At 38.4% G+C, this 21,157-nt stretch overlaps 1 protein-coding gene across 3 annotated transcripts in view; it reads right to left on the bottom strand.

The window, feature by feature from the left end:
- The window catches only part of FOXJ3 (forkhead box J3), a 147,772-nt gene that overhangs the window by 93,978 nt on the left and 32,637 nt on the right, over positions 1-21,157 (bottom strand). For 2 of the 3 annotated variants that reach the window (XM_046010439.1, XM_046010441.1), the window contains exon 3: positions 4,397-4,721. In XM_046010439.1, coding sequence (XP_045866395.1) covers positions 4,397-4,721 — 325 coding nt within the window. Of the gene's footprint in view, positions 1-4,396; positions 4,834-21,157 lie in introns of all 3 variants that reach the window. The other variant, XM_046010440.1, reaches the window with a different exon arrangement.

Here is a 21,157-nt window from a genome sequence, read left to right as displayed (position 1 = left end):
GGTGGACTTACTTGAGCTGAGCTCAGAAAGTAAATGAGGTATATAATTGACCTTCATGTACTATTCACTACCAAATCTGGAAGAAGCTCTTCTTCATCTTCGCATTCATATATTCATGAAATCTCTGCATTATGGCCCTATCCCAACTATCGCTGCTCTCTACCAAGAACTCCTACAAGAAACTATTTCCTAAGTGTTTGTTATAAAAAAACACCCTCCTAAATCTTACTCATCTTCAAAATAAAGCTCAATTACACTTCTTCAATAGTTTCTATTGATTCACCCTTCCTGTACTCTCCTAGCACTATCTTTTTGTCACTCACCTTAGAACCTCTTCACACTTCCTATAAGCTCTTCTAAATTCTCACAGCACTTATTAACTTCACCCTTCATTTAACACTCTTTACTAAGTTACATATATGCTGAATATTATTATGGCTTACACACACAGGGTGTGCCCAACTAGCCAACCCATCATAGCATAGCACTCTGTATTTCTGTATTACAGACCTGTTGATATAACATCATAATTACTTATTTATGAGTATCTCCCTTAACCACTAAAGATTATAAGCTTCCTTAGGGGCCCTGTCCTAAGTTTCTTAGTACTGCCAAAGCCAAATATACTGCTCATAAGAATATACAGTAAATAAAATCTTTTTCAAATTAATGAATGGAAGACTAAATTGGCTGAAAACAAGAGGATGTAATCTAAATCAGAGACTGGAAATTTGTGGTCCACAGAATGAATTCGGCCAACAGACTTATGTTTGACCTGCACTGCATTTAAGAAAACCGAAATTAACATTTAAAAATCGGGGAACAGCACATAAAATCCAGACATATGAATTTTCTTGGGGGTGGGGGGGATTGTAAGATCTGCCATATGCCCTAAAACACTACAAGTGCCTAGAGCACAGCTGCTCTACATTGGACATGCACTCTTGAGGTAGTCATCATTTTTGCTTTACTCATTTACGTCACCTGTCTGGTCTGTGCAAATATGTACGTTTACAATCAGTGATACAGACCCATGAATCCCTGATGGGCTTTCCAAGACACTTAATCAAATCTGGAGCATGTCTAGTCCATAGCCACCATGTTTTTCCAATGCTAACCATGTTTATCAGAACCTGCTAGCCTTCCCTCATCCTAAATCTTGACCAAAGGATTCTACTGAATAGCAGTGCCTAGTGGTAATGCCAAAACACACAGCTCAGATGGATCACTACTACTTGGTTAGAATGAGGTTTTTTTTTTTATTCATGAATCAAATTTTATTATACACTTCCTCCACTGAAATATTGTTAGAGTAGATTCTTATTCATATTATACTGTTAACAATCACTTCTCATACTGAGTTGGCCAGCTAAGAAACAGTTCATCCTGGTAAATTAAATTCAATAAATATTTATAGTGTTTGCAAAATTATAGGCCTTATGTAATGGTTAAGGCACAAGATTTGAAATCTCCAAATCTACCGAGTCTGATACCAAATCTTAGCTCCTCCATTCTCTGAGAAACTGCAAAGTTACTTCTCTATACTTCAGTTTTCTTCTAATCTGGACAGTAACGGTACTTATTTCCTAAGACTGTTGTGTGACTGAAAAAGACAAAAACATAAGAAGGCACTTAGGCATATAGCACCTAACACACAGAAAATAATAAAAGCAACTATCATTTAAGTATTTGAGTATAGAAATAAAAAACTAATGAAACAAGATAGATATCTGGATAAAAATCTAAAAGTCTAGATACTATTATTAATCAAGCATATGGAAACACAAAGAGATTAGTTCTATAGGGAGGAGAGAGGTAACATACGAGCTGAAAGAAAAATAGGATAATGCCAACTAGAGAAAAGGCAGAAGAGAGAAAGTTCAAGGACAAGTAAGAGACAAACAAAAGCAAGAATAAAATCACAGATTTTACTTCCAGGGACAGGTAGTAGGCTGAACTGGGGGGGGGGGGGGGGGGGGGGGTTTAAGCAGCGGGGAGATTCACCCAAACCACATTTACTAGATTTACTAAATGGAAGCACTGTGCTAGGACATGGAAAAGAGGTGGATATATAGAAAATCTTTCCCAGGTGCCTGGATGGTTCAGCTGGTTAAACGTTTGCCTTTGGCTCAGATCATGATCCCAGAGTCCTAGGATGAGTCCCACATCAAGTTCCCTGCTCAGCGGGGAGTCTGCTTCTCCACCACTCCCCTGGCTCAAATACACTCTCTTTCACTCTCAAATAAATAAAATCTTTTAAAAAAAAATTCCTTGGGACACCTGCGTGGCTCAGGCAGTAAAGCATCTGCCTTCAGCTCAGGCCATGATCCCAGCGTCCTGGGATCAAGTCCTGCATTGGGCTCCTTGCTCAGCGGGGAGCCTGCTTCTCCCTCTGCTTACCTCTTCCCCTGCTTATATGCACGCTCTCTCTCTGACAAATAAAAAAATAAAATCTTCAAAAAAAAAAAATCCCTTCCCTTGAGACACTTGACCATTTGGCATGGTGTATAGCACATCATCAATGTATACTGAGTCGGTAAACATCTTTAATAATCTAAACAAACACAAAAGACAAAGGTGTTAAGACATGAAGGCTTAAGAGAAACAAGAGTAACTACCATCTAAAGCTCTCTGAATTCCCTTCTTCCACATGTACATGCACACACCCTCCATAGCATACGACTGGGTAATTCCTGTATGAGAATAAAAACATAACAGGTACAGACACAAAAGAAAGTTAAACTGAATTATTTGTTGTAGAACATAGGTAGGAAAGTAATCTAGCTGTTCATCAAAAAGCTTAGTTAAGGAACTAGGGCTTCTTAAAGATCTGGTTGATTCTAGGACTGGACAGGAATGATACAAGATGAGCCTGGAACATCTTGTTATGCCAGAAAGTTAAAAACTGCTAAACAAACAAAATAATAGGGCCATGACAAAAGGGCAAGGGAGCCAACTTGTAAGAGCTCCTGATGGCCAAAGCTGCAACAATGTGATTAACAACTAATGACAGCACAAAGAATAAATGTCCATGAGTCCACCCAACACAAATAAATGACGGAAAAAATAAATAAAGGGGAAGAAAGAATAAGACTTCCGCACTGAAGAATCCCAATTAATAGAGAGGTAATGAAGAAAAGAAAAAAGATCACCACTAGAAAACAATAAAAACTGCTATACAAATGCTAAAATTAATGAACGAAAGTTTAAGAACAGGGTACTTACATACCCTCAAAGTAGCTCCCCAAAATGTTTTATAATTTACAAAGTGGTACACTGTAATTTTATAATGGAGAAACCTGGAAGACATCCCCTTAACCAAAGAACCAGGTTAATGCTACCAGTTAAAAGACACAGTAACATCAAGTACCTCTCGATATGACATACAGAGATGGGCACATCATCTCTGCATTATGCTTCCCCAAAATGCATTGCCTCAGTCTAACCATAAGAAAATATCAGACATACCTAACTATAAAACATACCATACAATACCATTCTACAAAATACCTGACAAGTACTCTTCCAAAGTGTCAAGGTCATAAAAGACAAGAAAAGACTGAGGAACTACCACAGATGAGAGGAGACTAAAGAGACATGACAACTAAATGTAAATGCAGGATCCTGGACTAGATCCTGACACTAAAAGAGAAACTAATCTGTACTACTTACTCAAAAAGTACTTTATAACATAAATTTCTCAGTTTTTAATCACTGTACTATGCTTAATAAGACGTTAACAGAGAAGAAGTGAATAAAGGACATAAGGGAACCCTTTGGACTATTTATATAACTCTTCTATAAATCTAAAATCTTTCAAAATAAAAGTTAAAAATCTTAGATGGTGGGGCACCTGGGTGGCTCAGTGGGTTAAAGCCTCTGCCTTCAGCTCAGGTCATGATCCCAGGGTCCTGGGATCGAGCCCCAGATCGGGCTCTCTGCTCAGCAGGGAGCCTGCTTCCCTTCCTCTCTCTCTGTCTGCCTCTCTGCCTACTTGTGATCTCTGTCTCTCAAATAAATAAATAAATAAAATCTTTAAAAAAAAAAAAACTTAGATGATGAGAACAATACTAGTTTAATACTTTTTTTAACCAAAGACTTACTATCAACTTACCTGAACTGCAGGTATTATTTTCCAGTGAATGGTACATTATCTCTGTTCTTATGTTCCATCAGTCATGTAACATAATAAAGCTTTAACAAATTGGTATTCTACCAAAAATAAAATTAATCACTAAATAAAAACATTTAATTTCCTTTTCTGACATCTTAAAAATGACTGATAATCAGAATTTCACTTTTTAAATATAGAAGCCCCACAAAGCTTTATCTTCAAAGAAGCTACTATTATTTTTTGTTTATAGCATACAAACAATAATTTAAATAAAATCCTTACCTTCCAACCACTGCCAGCCTCTCTATAATATGGGAAGTTATCACAAATCCACTGGTATATCTCACTTAGAGTCATTTTCTTTTTGGGTGAGCTATTAATTGCAAATGTAATGAGGCTGGCATAACTGTATGGAGGTTTCCCATCTTTGTGCTGTTGGACTTCTTCCTGGTCCAGTGTTGTATTTGGGTCAAGGAGTGCATTCTTCTTGGAAATTCCTGTTCCATGTGCATTTTGTGTAGCATCAGATTTTTGGATGGCTGCTCTCATGGTGAGCTGTGGTAACCAGTCCATAGATGTTAGGCTGCTCTCCAGTTCAGATGTCATCCTGAAGGTAAATAGACTCCTTAGTCAGTATCAAGGAAAGAACCCCTGCTTCTCAAAATATCCAATATTCACAAATCTAGGAGTTCCAAAGTGAGGGAAAGCCTGAGTTAAATCTGGAGGAAAAAGATTGAGTATGTTAATGACCAAACCAAATATTTAAGGGCTCAACATTTCCAATCTTTTTAAATTTTTTCCTCTCCTAAACACAACAAATAATGTTTTAAAATGTTTAAGATACAGAACAATACATACATACAAAGTGATCCCAATGCCAATGTTTCTTAAAAAGACTATCACTTTAAATAGGGCAACAGGATCATAGTATGAAAAATAAGTCTGCAGTCCAGCTCTTTACTCACCAACACCATAGGCCCTTTAAAACTTAAGACTGGCATTTCTTTTACACAAATTTTAGGGGAGTCATACAAGCCAAAGAATACCCAAAGTGAAGAGGTCAAAGAAGTGACTGAGAAACAGGCACAGGAATTTGCAAGGAGGAAAGAAGGTAGAGCTGAGCAGGTGGGAGGTAGGAAAAACAAGCAGGGTAGACAAGAACAGTAAGTAGACAAGCTAGCTGGGGGACCTGACCCAAAAGAAGAATGCAAACTCAAGGATACTGATGAACAAGAGGAAGATAGGCAGCACCCAGGCAGTTAAAAAAATAATAAAAATCCACAAAATCCACAAGGAACAAGCTTAAGAAAACTAAAAATCTGGGAGTGTAGGATAGATGAGATTAAATCATATAAACTGACAGCAAGAAGCAGTAAAAACTCAGGGCAGTCTAATGCAAACATCCAGTGATCTGGATTCTGTAACATATTTCTCTCCAAGGCTGAAAAATTCAGACTGTTACAACCCAGAGAAAGAAAAAAGAAAAACAAAATCTGCCAGGTTAACACATTTTCTGGAGAAGGGAAAAGCTGCTCAAAGAATTGAAGATAAAAATATAGAAACAAAGCTTGACACTTCATACTGGAATTGCTAGCTTCCAGCTGAGGATATAAACTTTTCCTACCATGGGATCAAAGAAACAGGAACAATGACCCCAACAATAAAGCAGAGAAGAATGAAGACTTCTAAGTGATATCAAACTAACGAGAAAAAAGAAAACGAAAAACCTAAAGTACTTCAGTGAAAAGAAAAAACTTGGGGCAAATAAAATCCAATATAGGCCCTCATCCCAAACGGCTACAGGCAAAGAGCAGCCTGCAATTCGTGCTTTGGATATGAACTTCTGGGAGGCAATACAAGACTGATAAGAACATAGGCTCTCAAGTCAGGCAGATCAAGAGTTCAAGCACTGATTCTCTAGTTACTAGCTGCAGGAAATGAAAATGTTAATTATTATTAATTATCTAAACTCTAGTTTTCTCTAGGGACGCCTTGGGGGCTCAGTCCATTGAGTGTCTGCCTTTGGCTCAGGTTATGATCCCAGGGACCTGAAATTGAGCCCCCGCATCAGGCTTCTGGCTCAGCAGGGAGCCTACTTCTCCCTCTGCCTGCTGCTCCCCTCTGGCTTGTGCTCTGTAGCGTGTGTGTGCGCGCACGCGCACACACACACACACACACTCTTTCTCTCTGACAAATAAATAAAACCTTTTAAATAAATAAATAAACTCCAGCTTTCTCATCTGTAAAATGAAACAATAATAGTTCCTAGAGTTAAAATATTAATTTGAGGGTGCCTGGGTGGCTCAGTTGGTTAAGCAACTGCCTTCGGCTCAGGTCATGATCCTGGAGTCCTTGGACAGAGTCCCACATCGGGCTCTATGCTTGGCAGAGAGTCTGCTTCTCCCTCTGATCTCCCTCCTCTCGCTCTCTCGTTTTCTCTCTCTCAAATAAATAAGTAAAATAAGTTTTTAAAATAAATAAATAAATATTAATTTGAGGGCGCCACCTCGGTGCTCAGTCAGCTAAGCATCTGACTTCAGCTCAGGTCATGATCTCAATCAGGATCTTAGGATGGAGCTCTGCATCAGGCTATCTGCTCAGCAGAGAATCTGCTTCTCCCTTCCCCCAAACCCCCTCATTCCCACCACAGCATGTTCGCTCTCGCAAGCACTCTCAGATAAATTTTTTAAAAATTAGAATATTACTTTGAGAATTAAATATGGTAGTATATATACAGAAGAAAGATCCGTTAAGTATTAGTTAATAATATTACTCCAGGATTATCTGGCAAGGGTACTAAAGCACTATAAAGTAAACCAGATTAAGCAACAGCAATTATAGATCAAGAGACAGCCATGAGGATTTTATCTACAATGCCAGTAGAGTCCTATTATCTTCCTCTTAGATCTATTTTGATCCAGTTTTACCTTTTTCACTTTCTCAAATTCCCTCCATCTCTACTTCATAATTTCTCTGAAATCTGAACTTTACATTCTCTATACAGTAGCTTCAGAGATCAAAAAACAAAAACAACGGGGCGTCTGGGTGGTTCAGTGGGTTAAAGCCTCTGCCTTTGGCTCAGGTCATGATCCCAGGGTCCTGGGATTGAGCCCCACATCGGGCTCTCTGCCCAGCGGGGAGCCTGGTTCCTTTCCTCTCTCTCTGCCTGCCTCTCTGCCTACCTGTGATCTCTGTCTGTCAAATAAATAAATAAAATCTTTAAAAAACAAAAACAAAAACAAAACAAACAAACAAAACCCTTACTATTGTGCTCTATAATCTCAGCATTAGATTAAATGCTCATTGCTAGCATGAAGTAAGTTACAGGAACTTATGGAATAAAGAAAACAATGTAGGGGCACCTGGGTGGCTCAGTTGGTTAAGCGGCTGCCTTCCACGCAGGTTATGATCCCAAGATCCTGGGATGGAACCCTGCGTGGGCTCCTTGCTCAACAGGAAACCTGCTTCTCCCGCCCCCTATGCCCCTCCCCCTTTTCATGTCTTCTCTCTCTCTCTGAAAGAAATTTTTTTTTAAATTCAAGAAAACAATGTAATTTACACATCACCTGTTGTCAAATGAGTGGGTAAAGTACCCTCGAGATCAGGAGCCAATCATTTCAATTTAAAGATGAAAAACTAAGGTCTACTGAAGTTAAAGATTTGTCCAAATTCACAAAAGGCAGTTAACAGTAGAAGTAAAACCAGGTCTCCCAATGCTCTCAAACTACCAGGTTTTTTTTTTTTTTTTGGTTTGTTTTGTTTTGTTTTTTACCATACATCATCTGTAAAATGAGCATAACAGTACCTACCTCACTGATGTAAAGTACTGAGAACAGTGACTCGCAAATAGTAACCATTCAAAAAATGTTAGCTACTGGTGGTGGTGGTTATGCTAAATAGTAGTTGCTATTATTATTACTCATATTTCATTCTAAAACCACTGGCAATTATTATTCCATGCTGTCATCCTATTTATCTCAATTAAGGCTCGACTAAGTAGCTTTATTTTGTTCAAATTCCCAAAGGAGCCAGGCACACACATTTTCAAAGTTAAAATAAATACACATTCCAGGGATGCCTGGGTGGCTCAGTCGGTTGAGCCACTGGCCTTCGGCTCAGGTCATGACCCCAGAGTCCTGGGATCAAGCCCTGCATCAGGCTCCCTGCTCGGTGGGGAGCTTGCTTTGCCCTCTCCTTCTGCCTGCTACTCTCTCTACTTGTATTCTCTCTCTGTCAAATAAATAAATAAAATCTTAAAAAAAAAAAAAAAAATGCACATTCCAAACTGGAACATAACTGATACTGCAGATGCCCCTACTGAGAACCAACTTTAATTTCTATTTCCTTCACCACTTTGCCATTAACTGAGACTATGAGAGTCTCAGCAATATAATGTAAAAATATAATTAAGTACTTAATATATCAGTTAAGAATTTATAACTACACATGTACAGGGCTATAAAACTTTGTGTACACACGCACAACAAAGTATGATAAAATTCCTGTCCTCCAGGAAACTGCAGTCCAATTAGGAAGGTCAAAAATAAGGAAGAACTGAAGAAGAAAGGAAGGCTGAAGGGAGAGGACCACATGGACTGCAGCCTTCAGAGGCAGAGAAGGAAGAACTTCCATTAAGATCTGAAGAAAGTGAAGATCTCAACAGGCTAGAAAGAAAATGGTCCCTAGTCATCAAAGACACCATGAGTAAAAATCACTCCACTGCTGTGCTTATCTTCATCAGTTCTGCTAGATCAAATTTAAACTAACTATAAAATATCTATCTTAAATTTAAACTCTGAAAAAGCGGGGCTTCTGTTTGCTATTTATGAAATTTTATATATTCTTGGTAATAAGGTAAAAAGTGCTTCCATCGTTGGGGGTGTCACCTGGACACCACAGAGGTTCTCCATTAAGCATGAAGAACACAAAAAATGACCATTAGATATGACCAGATCATCAGTAACTTTAGAAAGAAACCTCTTAATGGAATGGTGATGACAGAAGTCCACTTGTATAAGAGAACAGATGGTGGTAAATTTAAAAACAGCATGGGAGGCTCTGAGGAATCTGGTTGTGGAAATCTGGTTAAGAAATGTCAGGCCCTCATTACCTCACCTCATTCCAAAAGCTTCCTAGCTGGCCTCCTAGCCTCTGATTTCTTACCACTCCTCTCTGCTAATCACCTCCTGAGTACATGCATACACCCCAAGAGAAATATGTCACCATTGTTTTCATGTCATTGTGCCCCATAACTTTCAACGGTTCCCTTTCTCCTATTATACTAAATCTAAACTCATTTTCAACTACTTTAATTTTTATTAATCTTTTTTAATCCTTCTCTAAATTCCTGGAGCAATTATAACCTCAATTTGGCATTTACAATGCTGTTGCATAAGTATAATTGCATCATACACCTAAGCTTACCTCACTCCCTCTTACCCCACCTTCCCATTGAGAACAGTGACCATAAAACTAATATTTCAGATCCTACCAAACACCGTGCCAGGTACATGTTATCTGAAAAACAACACAGTATTTGGTTTAAAAACACTCCGTTCTGGAATGTCTTAACACTGCCTAGCTGGCTTCTACTTTTTTCCAAGACTCAGACCAAATACTTCCCCCTCCAGAAAGCCCCATCAATCCACTCTTATCTTCCATCTCCTAAACTAAACTAGGTCCCAATCCCACAGTAGCATATAAACACCTCTATCCCAAGATTTATACAGGCTTATAACTATCTTTATCTATCTCTCCAGAGAGCATGAGCTCTTTGGAAAAAGAAACTTTCTTATTCTTTTCTCTAATGCCTAAGAACATAGTAGGTGAAGGGTCAATAAATAATGGTTAAATGACTGAAACAGTTACTAGCCAATGAAGGTGTGGGTGTGATCCTTCCCAAACAAGTGAAACTATACACACTGACAAGCTAAAAGGAAGAGGCAAAAGAAAAAAGGACTCAACAGCATGAGGTAAGGATAATCACAGGATTGAAGTCCTTTATGAAATAGAAAAAAGTATGACTCAGACTGACAAGTAGCACTACCCGGGAACAGAAACAGTTTGGAATAGCAGAGAAAAACTGGAAGATAGAAGCAAAGATAAAAAGATAACATTACTTATGGTAGAAAACAGGGATTGGAAACTCACGTCTTAAATCTATGATGATATTTACTGCTAAAAAAAAGTTTCATGAGGAATCTTCTCTGTATAACATGAAAATGTAAACAGCACCAAGATATAAGAACTCAACCTTAAGGCATGAGATGGGGAGAGGGTCGGGGGTTCTAATCCCACTTTTTGGAACAGTGCCACTAACAGGACCCCAAATAAGCTTTCTACATACTTTAACACATTGCTTGGGCCTCCCTCTGCAACCTCCTTGACTCCCAACAAGTAACCAAGATTACTCAGAAAGTTTTTGAGTTTTCAACAGGTATCAAAGGGGGTGGGGGGGAGATACTGCTGAGATACTGTTGGCTTCCTAAATAAAGGTAAGAAGAAAACATCAAGGAAAATAAGAATAATGAGGATAATGATGTTGTGACCAAGGTATTCCTGAATCCTCCCACTCTATTCCTGGCATTTGGCATTTTAAAATTTTGGCACCTTAGAAGACTTAAGAAAAATTCATCACAAGAAAGATTCATCGTAAGACTCGTAAGAAAAACTGAGCAACTGAAAACTCAAAAAGAAATCCTTATAATTACCACAGCAGTAATTCTGATCGCATGCATCCCAAGGAAACACATACACACACCCCACTTTTTTTTTTTTCTTGAGAGGGAGGGGGTAGGACCAGAAGAAAAGAGAAGAATCTTAGGCAGGGTCCATGCCCAGTGCGAGACTGATACTGGACTCCATCTCACATGATCTGAGCCAAAACAAAGAGTTGGACGCTTAACTGACTGAGCCACCAAGGCACCCATATATATATATATATATACACACACACTTTTTTAAATATATAACTTCTGTTACAGAATCTTAGCACCCAAGGCAACCAGAAGTAGGTCTATGGCAGAAACCACTAACTGCCACCTAACATCCGTTTTTACCTTCTTCCTGAGGAATACAATCTCAATTTCATTCTGGATGGCATTGTGCCTCTTTCCGTTCTGGCTCTCTGAAGACACAATAGCTACTGCTCAGCATCATCTTGCATCATAAGGTGATCTTTGAAAATGGAAGCCATACACTGAGAATAGAGGAGCAGAGAGAAGGAATCTGGGTCCCTGAGTCTTTTGTGAAGCAATTGTGAAGCTGCCATCTGAGCCCTGAATTGCTCACCTTCCAGACTTATGTGCTTAACTACCATAAAAAGATATCACCAGCGGGTGAATGCAATTCTTAACAAAAGTCAAATCTGGCAATATGGAAGTGGGGTAATACAAGAAAACCTAAAGTAAGACACTCTTAAAGGAGAGGTTGATAACTCAGATACTGCAGTGACAAAGACTGACAAAGAGTGACAGTATTTGGTCAAATCTGGCCATCTACATACGTGAAAGCAAACCACCGGCCAGCTAAAGCTATCCCAAGAAGAGAAATACAGAAAAAATTTAGAATGTTGGCATGCGTTGGCTCCTTCTTGTCACTTAAAACAAAGTCCTGAGAGAAAAACAAACTGCGATTAGAGCTGCAAGCAGAGGGAGAAAATGCAGATTTGCTAAGGGTGGTAACTCTCTGCCTATGGCCTGCAATTTAAGCTAACAGTCCTATAATTTAAAGCCTTGCATAGCTGAAAAAACACCAACTGCTTCTGAAGCAGCAAACTGAAGTAACTAAATGGTAGCTGCAAAACTGCAGCCTTGGCAGTAGAAAAGACTGACTGGTACCTTGCCACACAAAGCAATGTCATAACGTTGCTTTCTTTCCACCCATGTTTTCCACCATTGTTTCAAATGGCCTCATCAGAACCATCTTTCCCTTAGAAGCCAGAAGAGGTCAATGAACTTGGATGGGGAAAAAATACTCTTTATTTCCACTAACTTGTAACCGAAATTTAGCATTTCCTTTAATTATGAAACTAGACAACACATCATAGCACTAACAGAACTTGCGACTTTGCCAGCAATAAAAATCACAAATGTAGTCTTCTCACATGCAGATGTTACAGAATCTCAACTTTTAAACTTAACTACTTAAAAATTATGCTAGTGTATTAGATTTGCCACTAGATCTTTTATTTAATGTTATTTAATGTTTAACATTACTGTGTTTCAAAGTTAATATTTTGCTAACCATATTTCAATATAATTGGTTTCCTTTGTAATCCTAAGTACTTTATTTTGTGAATTTTGAGACATTATCCTGAGACGGATCCACAGGTTTCACCGGACTGTGGAAGGACTTCCATGGCACCAAAACAAGACTGGAAATTCCTGGGGTAAATGGAGCACAAAGGGCACAGTCTTCACACTGAAAAATTCTGTCTGGGCAGGCATTCCGGATCAAAGCAGCAAAAAGTCTAGAAACTAAGTATTTTAAGATAATTGTATGGAAGGTGGGGGGAGAGAAAGAGACTACACTGCAAAGGCTTCTTAAGTTTCCAAAGTAATACCCAAGCTCATCAACAAGAAGTGAGCTATAAAAGCTGTACATTTCCCAGAAAGGGCATCTTCACTAATATCCATCTCAGATGTGGCCATGAAAGATAATGGACAAGGTAGACCTTTCAGAAGGCATAGGAGACAATGGAAGGCCTACCAAAGAGCAAAATTAAGGAACTTACTTCATTGTCAAGGAGTCACTGTCACTCCTACCCAGTAAGATTCTATAATGAGTTAATGACTATTGAGTGTTTCCCATTATCCCCTTTTCTGAATATTACCTTTTATTGCTGTTATCCTAATTCTTTCTCCACCACTATATATTAGGTAGAATGTAAATAACTCAGTTTTGGTTTATAGATCTTTGAACCACAAGAAGCCACACCAGCATCTGATGAAAGAGACACTACCTCAAGAGCTGAGATTTTCAGCTAATTATCATAACTGGATGAAACTTTGGGTTGTCTCCCTTGGGAAAAGATGAAGAGTTGCTGCACTCTACCAAATGAGCCAGCCAGGCTCCCAGAATTTTCCAAATTTTAAATGGCTGTCACTCTAAGTGGCTTTAAACTTTCATGTCCTAAATGACACAGTAACTGTTTAGCAGCCTCAATGGTAATGACTAAAGTGACCGAGAAAGGATTAGGTTTTAAGATTTTGTTTGTAGACTATATATGAGAACTAAGAACATGCCTTTCCCCATAGAGTGAGATGATATGATGATTCCTGAAGTAGCATCAAACTAATCTCCACGAAGGTATGAATAACTGAGCCTTTTAAACTTCCTATAAGCAACGAACTTTTAAAAAAATAACCTGAAAAATCCTCACTGGTTTGAAGTGAAAAAAAAAAGGTAGAAGAATCGTAATTTAGGAGAAGAAATCCAATACACAGATAGTAGGTCACTCTTCAAACCTTTTGACTTTCACAAGTTCTCTTCCCCCCTAAAATTCCAAGAATAGTCATAACACAGCTAATGCAAAAATCTGGCAGATTTAGGGCACCTGGGTGGCTCAGTTGGTTAAGCAACTGCCTTCAGTTTAGGTTATGATCCCACAGTCCTGGGATCAAGTCCCCATCCAGCTTCCCTGCTCAGCAGACAGTCTGCTTCTCCCTCAACCCTCGCCTCTCTCATACTCTCTCTCTCTCTCTCAAATAAATATGAATCTTTCAAAAAAATAAAAACAGAAAAATCTGGGAGATTTAGTGAGAAATCATTTATAAAACTACTGTGATAGCAGAGCTATTTATCATAAAATCAGAGATGAAAAAGAACCTCATTCAGTCATTTTCTAAAGTCCTGGTATTACCTATTTTGAAGACTAACAATATTCTTTAAGATCTCCAAGTGAAGAAAAGTTCACAACTTACTGAATCTGTTCTAAGGTATATAACTCTAAGGTATGTGTTGGGGTTTTTTGTTTGGTTTTCGGTTTTTGGTTTTTTTTAAGATTTTATTTATCTGACAGGGAGAAACACAGCGAGAGAGGGAACATAGCAGGCAGAGTAGAGAAGGAAAAGCAGGCTTCCTAGGGAGCAGTGAGCCCAATGCGGGGCTTGATCCCAGGACCCTGGGATCATGACCTGAGCCAAAGGCAGACGCTTTTGCGTCTGTGCCACCCAGGAGCCCCTAAGGTATGTGTTTTTTTTTAAAAAAAGGTTTAACTGGCCAGGGGGACACCTGGCTGGCTCAGCTGATAAAGCACACAACTCTTGATCTTGGGGTCATGAATTTGAGCCCCATCTTGGGCACAGAGATTATTTTTAAAATAAATAATTTTTTAAAAGATTAAAAGTTTGGTGCTTTTTTTTTTAATTTTATATATTTATTTGACAGACAAGAGATCACAAGTAGGCAGAGAGGCAAACAGAGAGAGAGAGGAGGAAGCAGGCTCCCTGCCAAGCAGAGAGCCTAATGCGGGCCTCGATCCCAGGACCCTGAGATCATGACCTGAGCCGAAGGCAGAGGCTTAACCCACTGAGCCACCCAGATGCCTCAAGATTAAAAGTTTTAACTGGCTAATCTAGATCTCCCTTGCTATGAAGAAAATTTCTTTAAATTCTCTCTTTGAAAATGAGAACTGGTCAGAGTTCTATTCATAATGATGCTTCACATATTTTACAATATTAACACAGCTTGGATTCTGTTTTCTGTAAGTTTAAAGTCCAGAACTTCTCCAACAGGATCTGAATTTGGAACCCTAATATATTAACTGCTCTTTTCTAGATTCTCTCCAAATTACTCTACATATAATCTTAGATTCATAAAACTGTATTCTAAGTTCATACAAGCCATATTCCTACTTAAAACTCCATTCAGGCTACAAACTTAGGGATCATGTGGTCAAAAGATATTTTCACACCTGTATGTGTAATTCTCATCTTAGGTATCTTTTGTTCCATAATGTTGGAAGGAAAAAATAAACATCTCTGGGGCATTAACCACTCAACTGTATTCTGTCATCAAGTAAATACTATACTTTTTTTTTTTAAAGATTTTATTTATTTATTTGACAGACAGAGATCACAAGTAGGCAGAGAGGCAGGCAGAGAGAGAGGAAGGGAAGCAGGCTCCCTGCTGAGCAGAGAGCCCGATGCGGGGCTCGATCCCAGGATCCTGGGATCATGACCTGAGCCGAAGGCAGAGGCTTTAACCCACTGAGTCACCCAGGCGCCCGTAAATACTGTACTTTACATTTAAATCTCACCTACTGGAATCTGTCTCTGAGTAGCTGGAAAAACTGATGAACACTAGTTCCTTTAACACAAGAACACTCAAAGCCATCTTTGTAGCTGTTACTTAAAAACACAGAGGGGTACCTAAGTGGCTCAGACAGCTAAGCGTTTGACTCTTTTTTTGTGTGTGTGTTCGACTCTTGATTTTGGCTCAGGGTCCTGGGATTAAACCCTGTGTTGGGCTCTGTGCTGCTGAGCTTTGAGCCTTCTCAGGATTCTTTCTCTGCCTCTGCCCACCCCCCCCACCCTCCCTCACCCCACTCATGTGCACCGTGGGTGTGCTCACTCTCTCTTAAACAAAAAGTTAAAAACCCTGGGGCACCTGGGTGGCTTGGTTGGTTAAATTCTACCTTCTGCTCAGGTCATGATTCCAGGCTTCTGGGACTGAGTGCCATGTCGGGTTCCCTGCTCAGTGGGGAGTCTGCTTCTCTCCTCCTGCTTTCTCTCTGGGCTGCTCTCTCTCAAATAAATAAATAAAAATCTTCAAAAACAAGGTTAAAAACCCAGAATCTGCTATTAATACGCCTTATACCTAGTTTAAAATACAGGTATGTATAATATACATATAATAAAAGTCCTCTGAGTAACACATAGCCACTGGTTCATCCTATCTCATTAAAGTGTCTATACTAACCTCTCTACAATCCTACTCACTACACATTATACCAGTAGTCTGGCATCAGTGCTGGCAGAAGCTAACATTCATTGAAGGTAATCCTGTCTTTTTAGGGTTAAGTATGATGCACAGAAAATGCTAAACAGCTTAAACTCTACATGTGATGTCTAGGATTCAGTTGTCCTCAAAATGTGATCCAGAAACTCTTTCAGGGAATCCCAAGGGTCAAAACAATTTTCATAGTAAGATGTTATCTGCCTTTTCCACTCTACTCCTCTGTTAAGTGTACAGTGGAGCTCTGCACATGCTATGTGATGGGTGTTATCACATCAGACTGAATGCAGAGGCAGAGTGAGAATCCAGCTCTATTAAATCATTTTTTAAAATTTGCAAAAATGTTGGGATCCCTGGTGGCTCAGTCAGTTAAGCATCTGTCTTCGGTTCAGGTCATGATTCCAGGGTCCTGGTATCGAGTCGCACATCAGGATCCTGGCTCAGCATGGAGCCTATTTCTCCCTCTGCCTGCCACTCACCTGTTTGCATTCTCTCTCTCTCTCTCTGGCAAATAAATAAAATCTTTAAAAAATAAAAAAAAAATTTTTTTAATTTGCAAAAATGTAAAGCAATGCTAATCTTACTTTGTTTTGTTTTGGAAAATATAGCTAATGTTTCATAAAACATGTCTTTGTTAACATATTATGGGTTTGCTGTCATTTCTATGTAAATTAATAAGTATTTTAATTTCTTCTTAGTTTTAATTACTAATGCAATACATTTTAATAGATACAACACATAAACAAAAGCTCCTTGGATACTAAGTAATTTTTGAGACCAAAAAATTTAAGAACCATGTTACAATAACTCATCAACTCAAAGGCCAAAGATTACAGTTTCCAGTACAGTACAAGTAATGAAGAGTAAGGGCTTCTGAGTCACTCAAAAAGCTTGAATTCTCACTCTCCCACTTATTAAATGCATCCCTAGACAAGGCTAACAAACAGATCTGCTGTGAGTAGTAAATGTGGAACACCATAATACAGAGTTAATGTCTGGCACAGAGTAGACATTCAAAAATTACAACTATTAGACACCTTTAAAAAAAAAAAATAGGGTGCCTGGATGGCTCAGTTGTTAAGTGTCTGCCTTGGGCTTAGGTCATAAGCACAGGGTCCTGGAATCGAGACCCACATTCGGCTCCCTGCTCATCGGGAAGCCTGCTTCTCCCTCTCCCACTCCACCTGCTTGTGTTCCCTCTCTCACTGTGTCTCTGTCAAATAAATAAAAATCTTACCAAAAAAAAAAGATATGCTTGCTTGTTTTCTCCTTTGTCAATGAAGTCTCCACAGTATAGAGCATACAACAAAATGGGTTCCACATTGTGGAACACCTATGTGGCTCAGTTAAGTGTCTGCCGTTGGCTCAGGTTGTGATCCCGGGACCCTGGGATCAAGCCCCCACCACCCCCAAAAGCCTCCTTTTTCCTCTCCCCCAGCTCATGCTTGCTCTTTCTCACTCTCTCTCGGGTAATAACTAAAATCTTTAAAAATAAATAAATAAATAAAATTCGGTATCATTTACGTTTCCCTGGCCACAAGAAGTAGATAACTAACATCAGGCTTTTCATGAGGTGCACAGAATCTGAAAAGGCCAAAAATCAACCTCTTAATTTCCTTTAAGTCATCTTAAATAGGCAATCTGATATACAGCTATTTAATAATACAGAATGTCTGTAATATGTATAAATTACTTGAGTCACAGTTGTTCTCAAAGTTTCATATAACGTCTACTCTTAGATTCCTTGTTACAATTTCAAGTATGGCTAAGTTAAAAAAAAAAATTAGACCGAATTCAGTCTATTACACTAAATAGACTTTAAGTTTTCATAAGAAATGGACCAAAAATTTTAAAGAGTGAGTAGGGAGGGAGGGATCTGGGTGGACACTCAGTAATTGAGTGTCTAGAATTAGACACTCAATTCTAAACTTTAAAACGGTAATCACTGAAAGAGAGAAAAACTACAGAACTATTCCAAAGGTATATTCATTAATCCCAAAAAAATAAGTGGGAATGAGTTAAACTCATTCTCTGACTCTGAGTCTCATTCTCAGACTCTGAAGGAATTTCACCATGAGTCAACTGACCATACGATCAAAATCTAAATGAACAGACCTTCCGTTCTAAAAGCACATCACTCATTATCAGTTTACATAACACATCAATACTGATTATCATTCCATGGTGTGAAAAGGTCTGAAGAAGACTAACTTCCATAGAAATCCCAGTGCTATTTAGGATAGAACATTTACTAGTAATCTATAAAAAGCTGCTCAGCTTAAACTTAGCAGACCCTAAGGAAGTCTCTCAGCCTAGAGATTTATTCTGCTCGTTCTACTGTTGGCTCCTAAAGACCCCACATTTTTGCTTCTATTTCTTGTTTCTTGTCTTCATCACTTCAAAGTTTCTCAGCTTTGCTGTTTTTATCAGACTTTACCCTTTTTCTTCTCATCAAGCACAGCAACTTCTTCTATAAATCATCACTATCTTTTCTTAATGAAATGACCTATTTCCTCCCAGTGCTCACATTCTTTACTATCTTCCAAAAATTTACTTTGCAGTTTATGAGTTTTTTTTTACTTCAACTTTCAACCCGCCACTAAACAGATACTTGATTATCAGGTTCTTTTCTCAACTTGAAGAGAACAGAGTACTTGTGCCCACCAGATTTTAAGACTTACGATAACCAACACAAGTGGTTTTAGTACAAGGATAGACATATAAATCAACAGGACAGGGTCCAAAAATGAACCCACCCATGTATAGTCAACTGATTTATTATTATAATTATTCTTATTAAAGCATCATTGACATACAATGTTTTATTAGTTTCAGATGTACAACATACTGATTCCACAATTCAATGTTATTCAATGCTCACCACAATAAATACAGTCACCAGTAATAACATTACTGCAATATTACTATCTATATTTCCTATGCTATACTTTTCATTTCTATGACTTACTTATTTTATAACTGGAATTCTACACCTCTTAATCCTTTTCACTTACTTCACTGGTCAACTGACTTTTGATAAAGGTGCCATGTTAGGAAAGACCTTCCAAAAAATGATGCTGAAACAACTGGCTATCTATATGAGAAAAACATAAACAATATCCCTTATCTCATATCATATACAAACCCTGCAAAGTGAATTACAGAAAGTAAAAGCTAAAACTAGAAGACATCTAGAAGAAATCATAAGAGAAAATCTTTGTAACATTTGGTTAAGCAAATATTTCCCAGATAGGACATTAAAAAAAAAAAAAAAAAATCACAGTTCATAAAAGAAAACAATTGGTAAGCTGGACTTTAACAAAATTAAAAACTTCTGCCCTTCAAAAGACACCACTAGGAGAATGAAAGGACAAGTCACCGACTGGAAGAAAAGTGGATGCAAAGAGGGTATTTTAAGAAGGACTTGTATCTCAAGTCCTTTGTATTCCCAAAACTTAATAATAAAAAACACCCAATTTTTTAAAATGGGCAAAAGATCTGAACAGATACTTCAACAAGAAAATATATGATGCTAAAGAAGCACATGAAAAGATGCTCAAGATCATTAGTGATTTTAAAAAATCACAAATTAGGGGCGCCTGGGTGGCTCAGTGGGTTAAAGCCTCTGCCTTCGGCTCAGGTCATGATCTCAGGGTCCTGGGATCGAGCCCCACATCGGGCTCTCTGCTCCGCGGGGAGCCTGCTTCCTCCTCTCTCTCTGCCTGCCTCTCTGCCTAGTTGTGATTTCTGTCAAATAAATAAAATATTTAAAAAAAAAATCACAAATTAAAATTATACAGAGGTAATGCTACATACCTACCAGAACTAACTGGACCCAGCATTGTCAAAAATATGGAGCAACTAGAACTCTCACATACTGCTAATGGGAACGTAAAATGGTACACCACTTTCAAAAACATTTTGACACTTTTTTTAAAAAGTTAAACATAAACCTACCATATGATCCAATCATTTCATTCCCGAGTATTCACCCAAAATAAATCATATGTCCACACAAAGACATACATATAAATGTTCATTGCATTTTTACTTGTAAGAGGTAACACAAGAGAACAATCCAAAAATGCACCAGCAGGTAAATGTTGCACATATACCTAATGGAACAAAAAAGTATTAACTATTGATGCATCAGTGACCCTCAAGGTAATTATGCTAAATGAAAGAAGCTGGACAAAGAATACATACTGTACAGTTCCAGTTCTATACAGCTTGAGAAAATGCAAACATACATTCAGAGGCAAAAAAGCAGATCAGTTGATTCCTTGCAGAAAGTAACGAGAGGGAAGAATCACACAGCAACACCAGGAAACTTTTGAGAATGATGGATATATTGTGGTAGTAATTTCATGGGGGTGGGGGGACTTACCACATCAAACCATGTCAATTACATCTCAATAAAGTTTTTTTTAAGCTGTTTTAAATATGGGGGGGGATTTGGAGTAGTTAGGATTTCTCAGCTAAGACATAAAAAGAAAAAAGAAATTGAAACCAAATATTTTTAAACTTTTTTGCTCTAACAAAAAACTGGGGGTGCCTGGGTAGCTCAGTCATTAAGCATCTGCCTTTGGCTCCAGTTAGACCCCCAATTCGGATAGAGCCCCTGCATCCGGCTCCCTGCTCAGAAGGAAGCCTGCTTCTCCCTCTCCACTCCCCCTGCTTGTGCTCCCTCTCTCACTGTGTATCTCGCTGTCATATAAATAAATAATTTTTTTTTTTAGATTTTATTTATTTGAAAGAGAGAGAGAGATCACAAGTAGGCAGAGAGGCAGGCGGGGGTCGGGGTTTCAAAATGCACAAAAGATTTGAATAAAGACATATAGGTAGTCAATAAGCACATGAAAAGAAGTACAACATCATTAGTCAACAGGGAAAGACAAATTAAAATCACAGTGATACCCATTAAAATGTTCAAATCAATCTGAAAACCAGCAATATCTTCCTTTATGAATTTAAACTCCATAGTTTTGTCTTGGTATCAATGACAAAAATAACTACATTTGTGCTATAAGGAAAAGCATGAATGATTATCCCCATTTTATATGGCTTCCAATCCCGTGATCCTCT

This window comes from Meles meles, chromosome 1 (genome assembly GCF_922984935.1).
Source record: "Meles meles chromosome 1, mMelMel3.1 paternal haplotype, whole genome shotgun sequence".
In the NCBI taxonomy this organism is placed as follows: domain Eukaryota; kingdom Metazoa; phylum Chordata; class Mammalia; order Carnivora; family Mustelidae; genus Meles; species Meles meles.
This window is presented reverse-complemented; position numbering and strand designations above follow the sequence as displayed.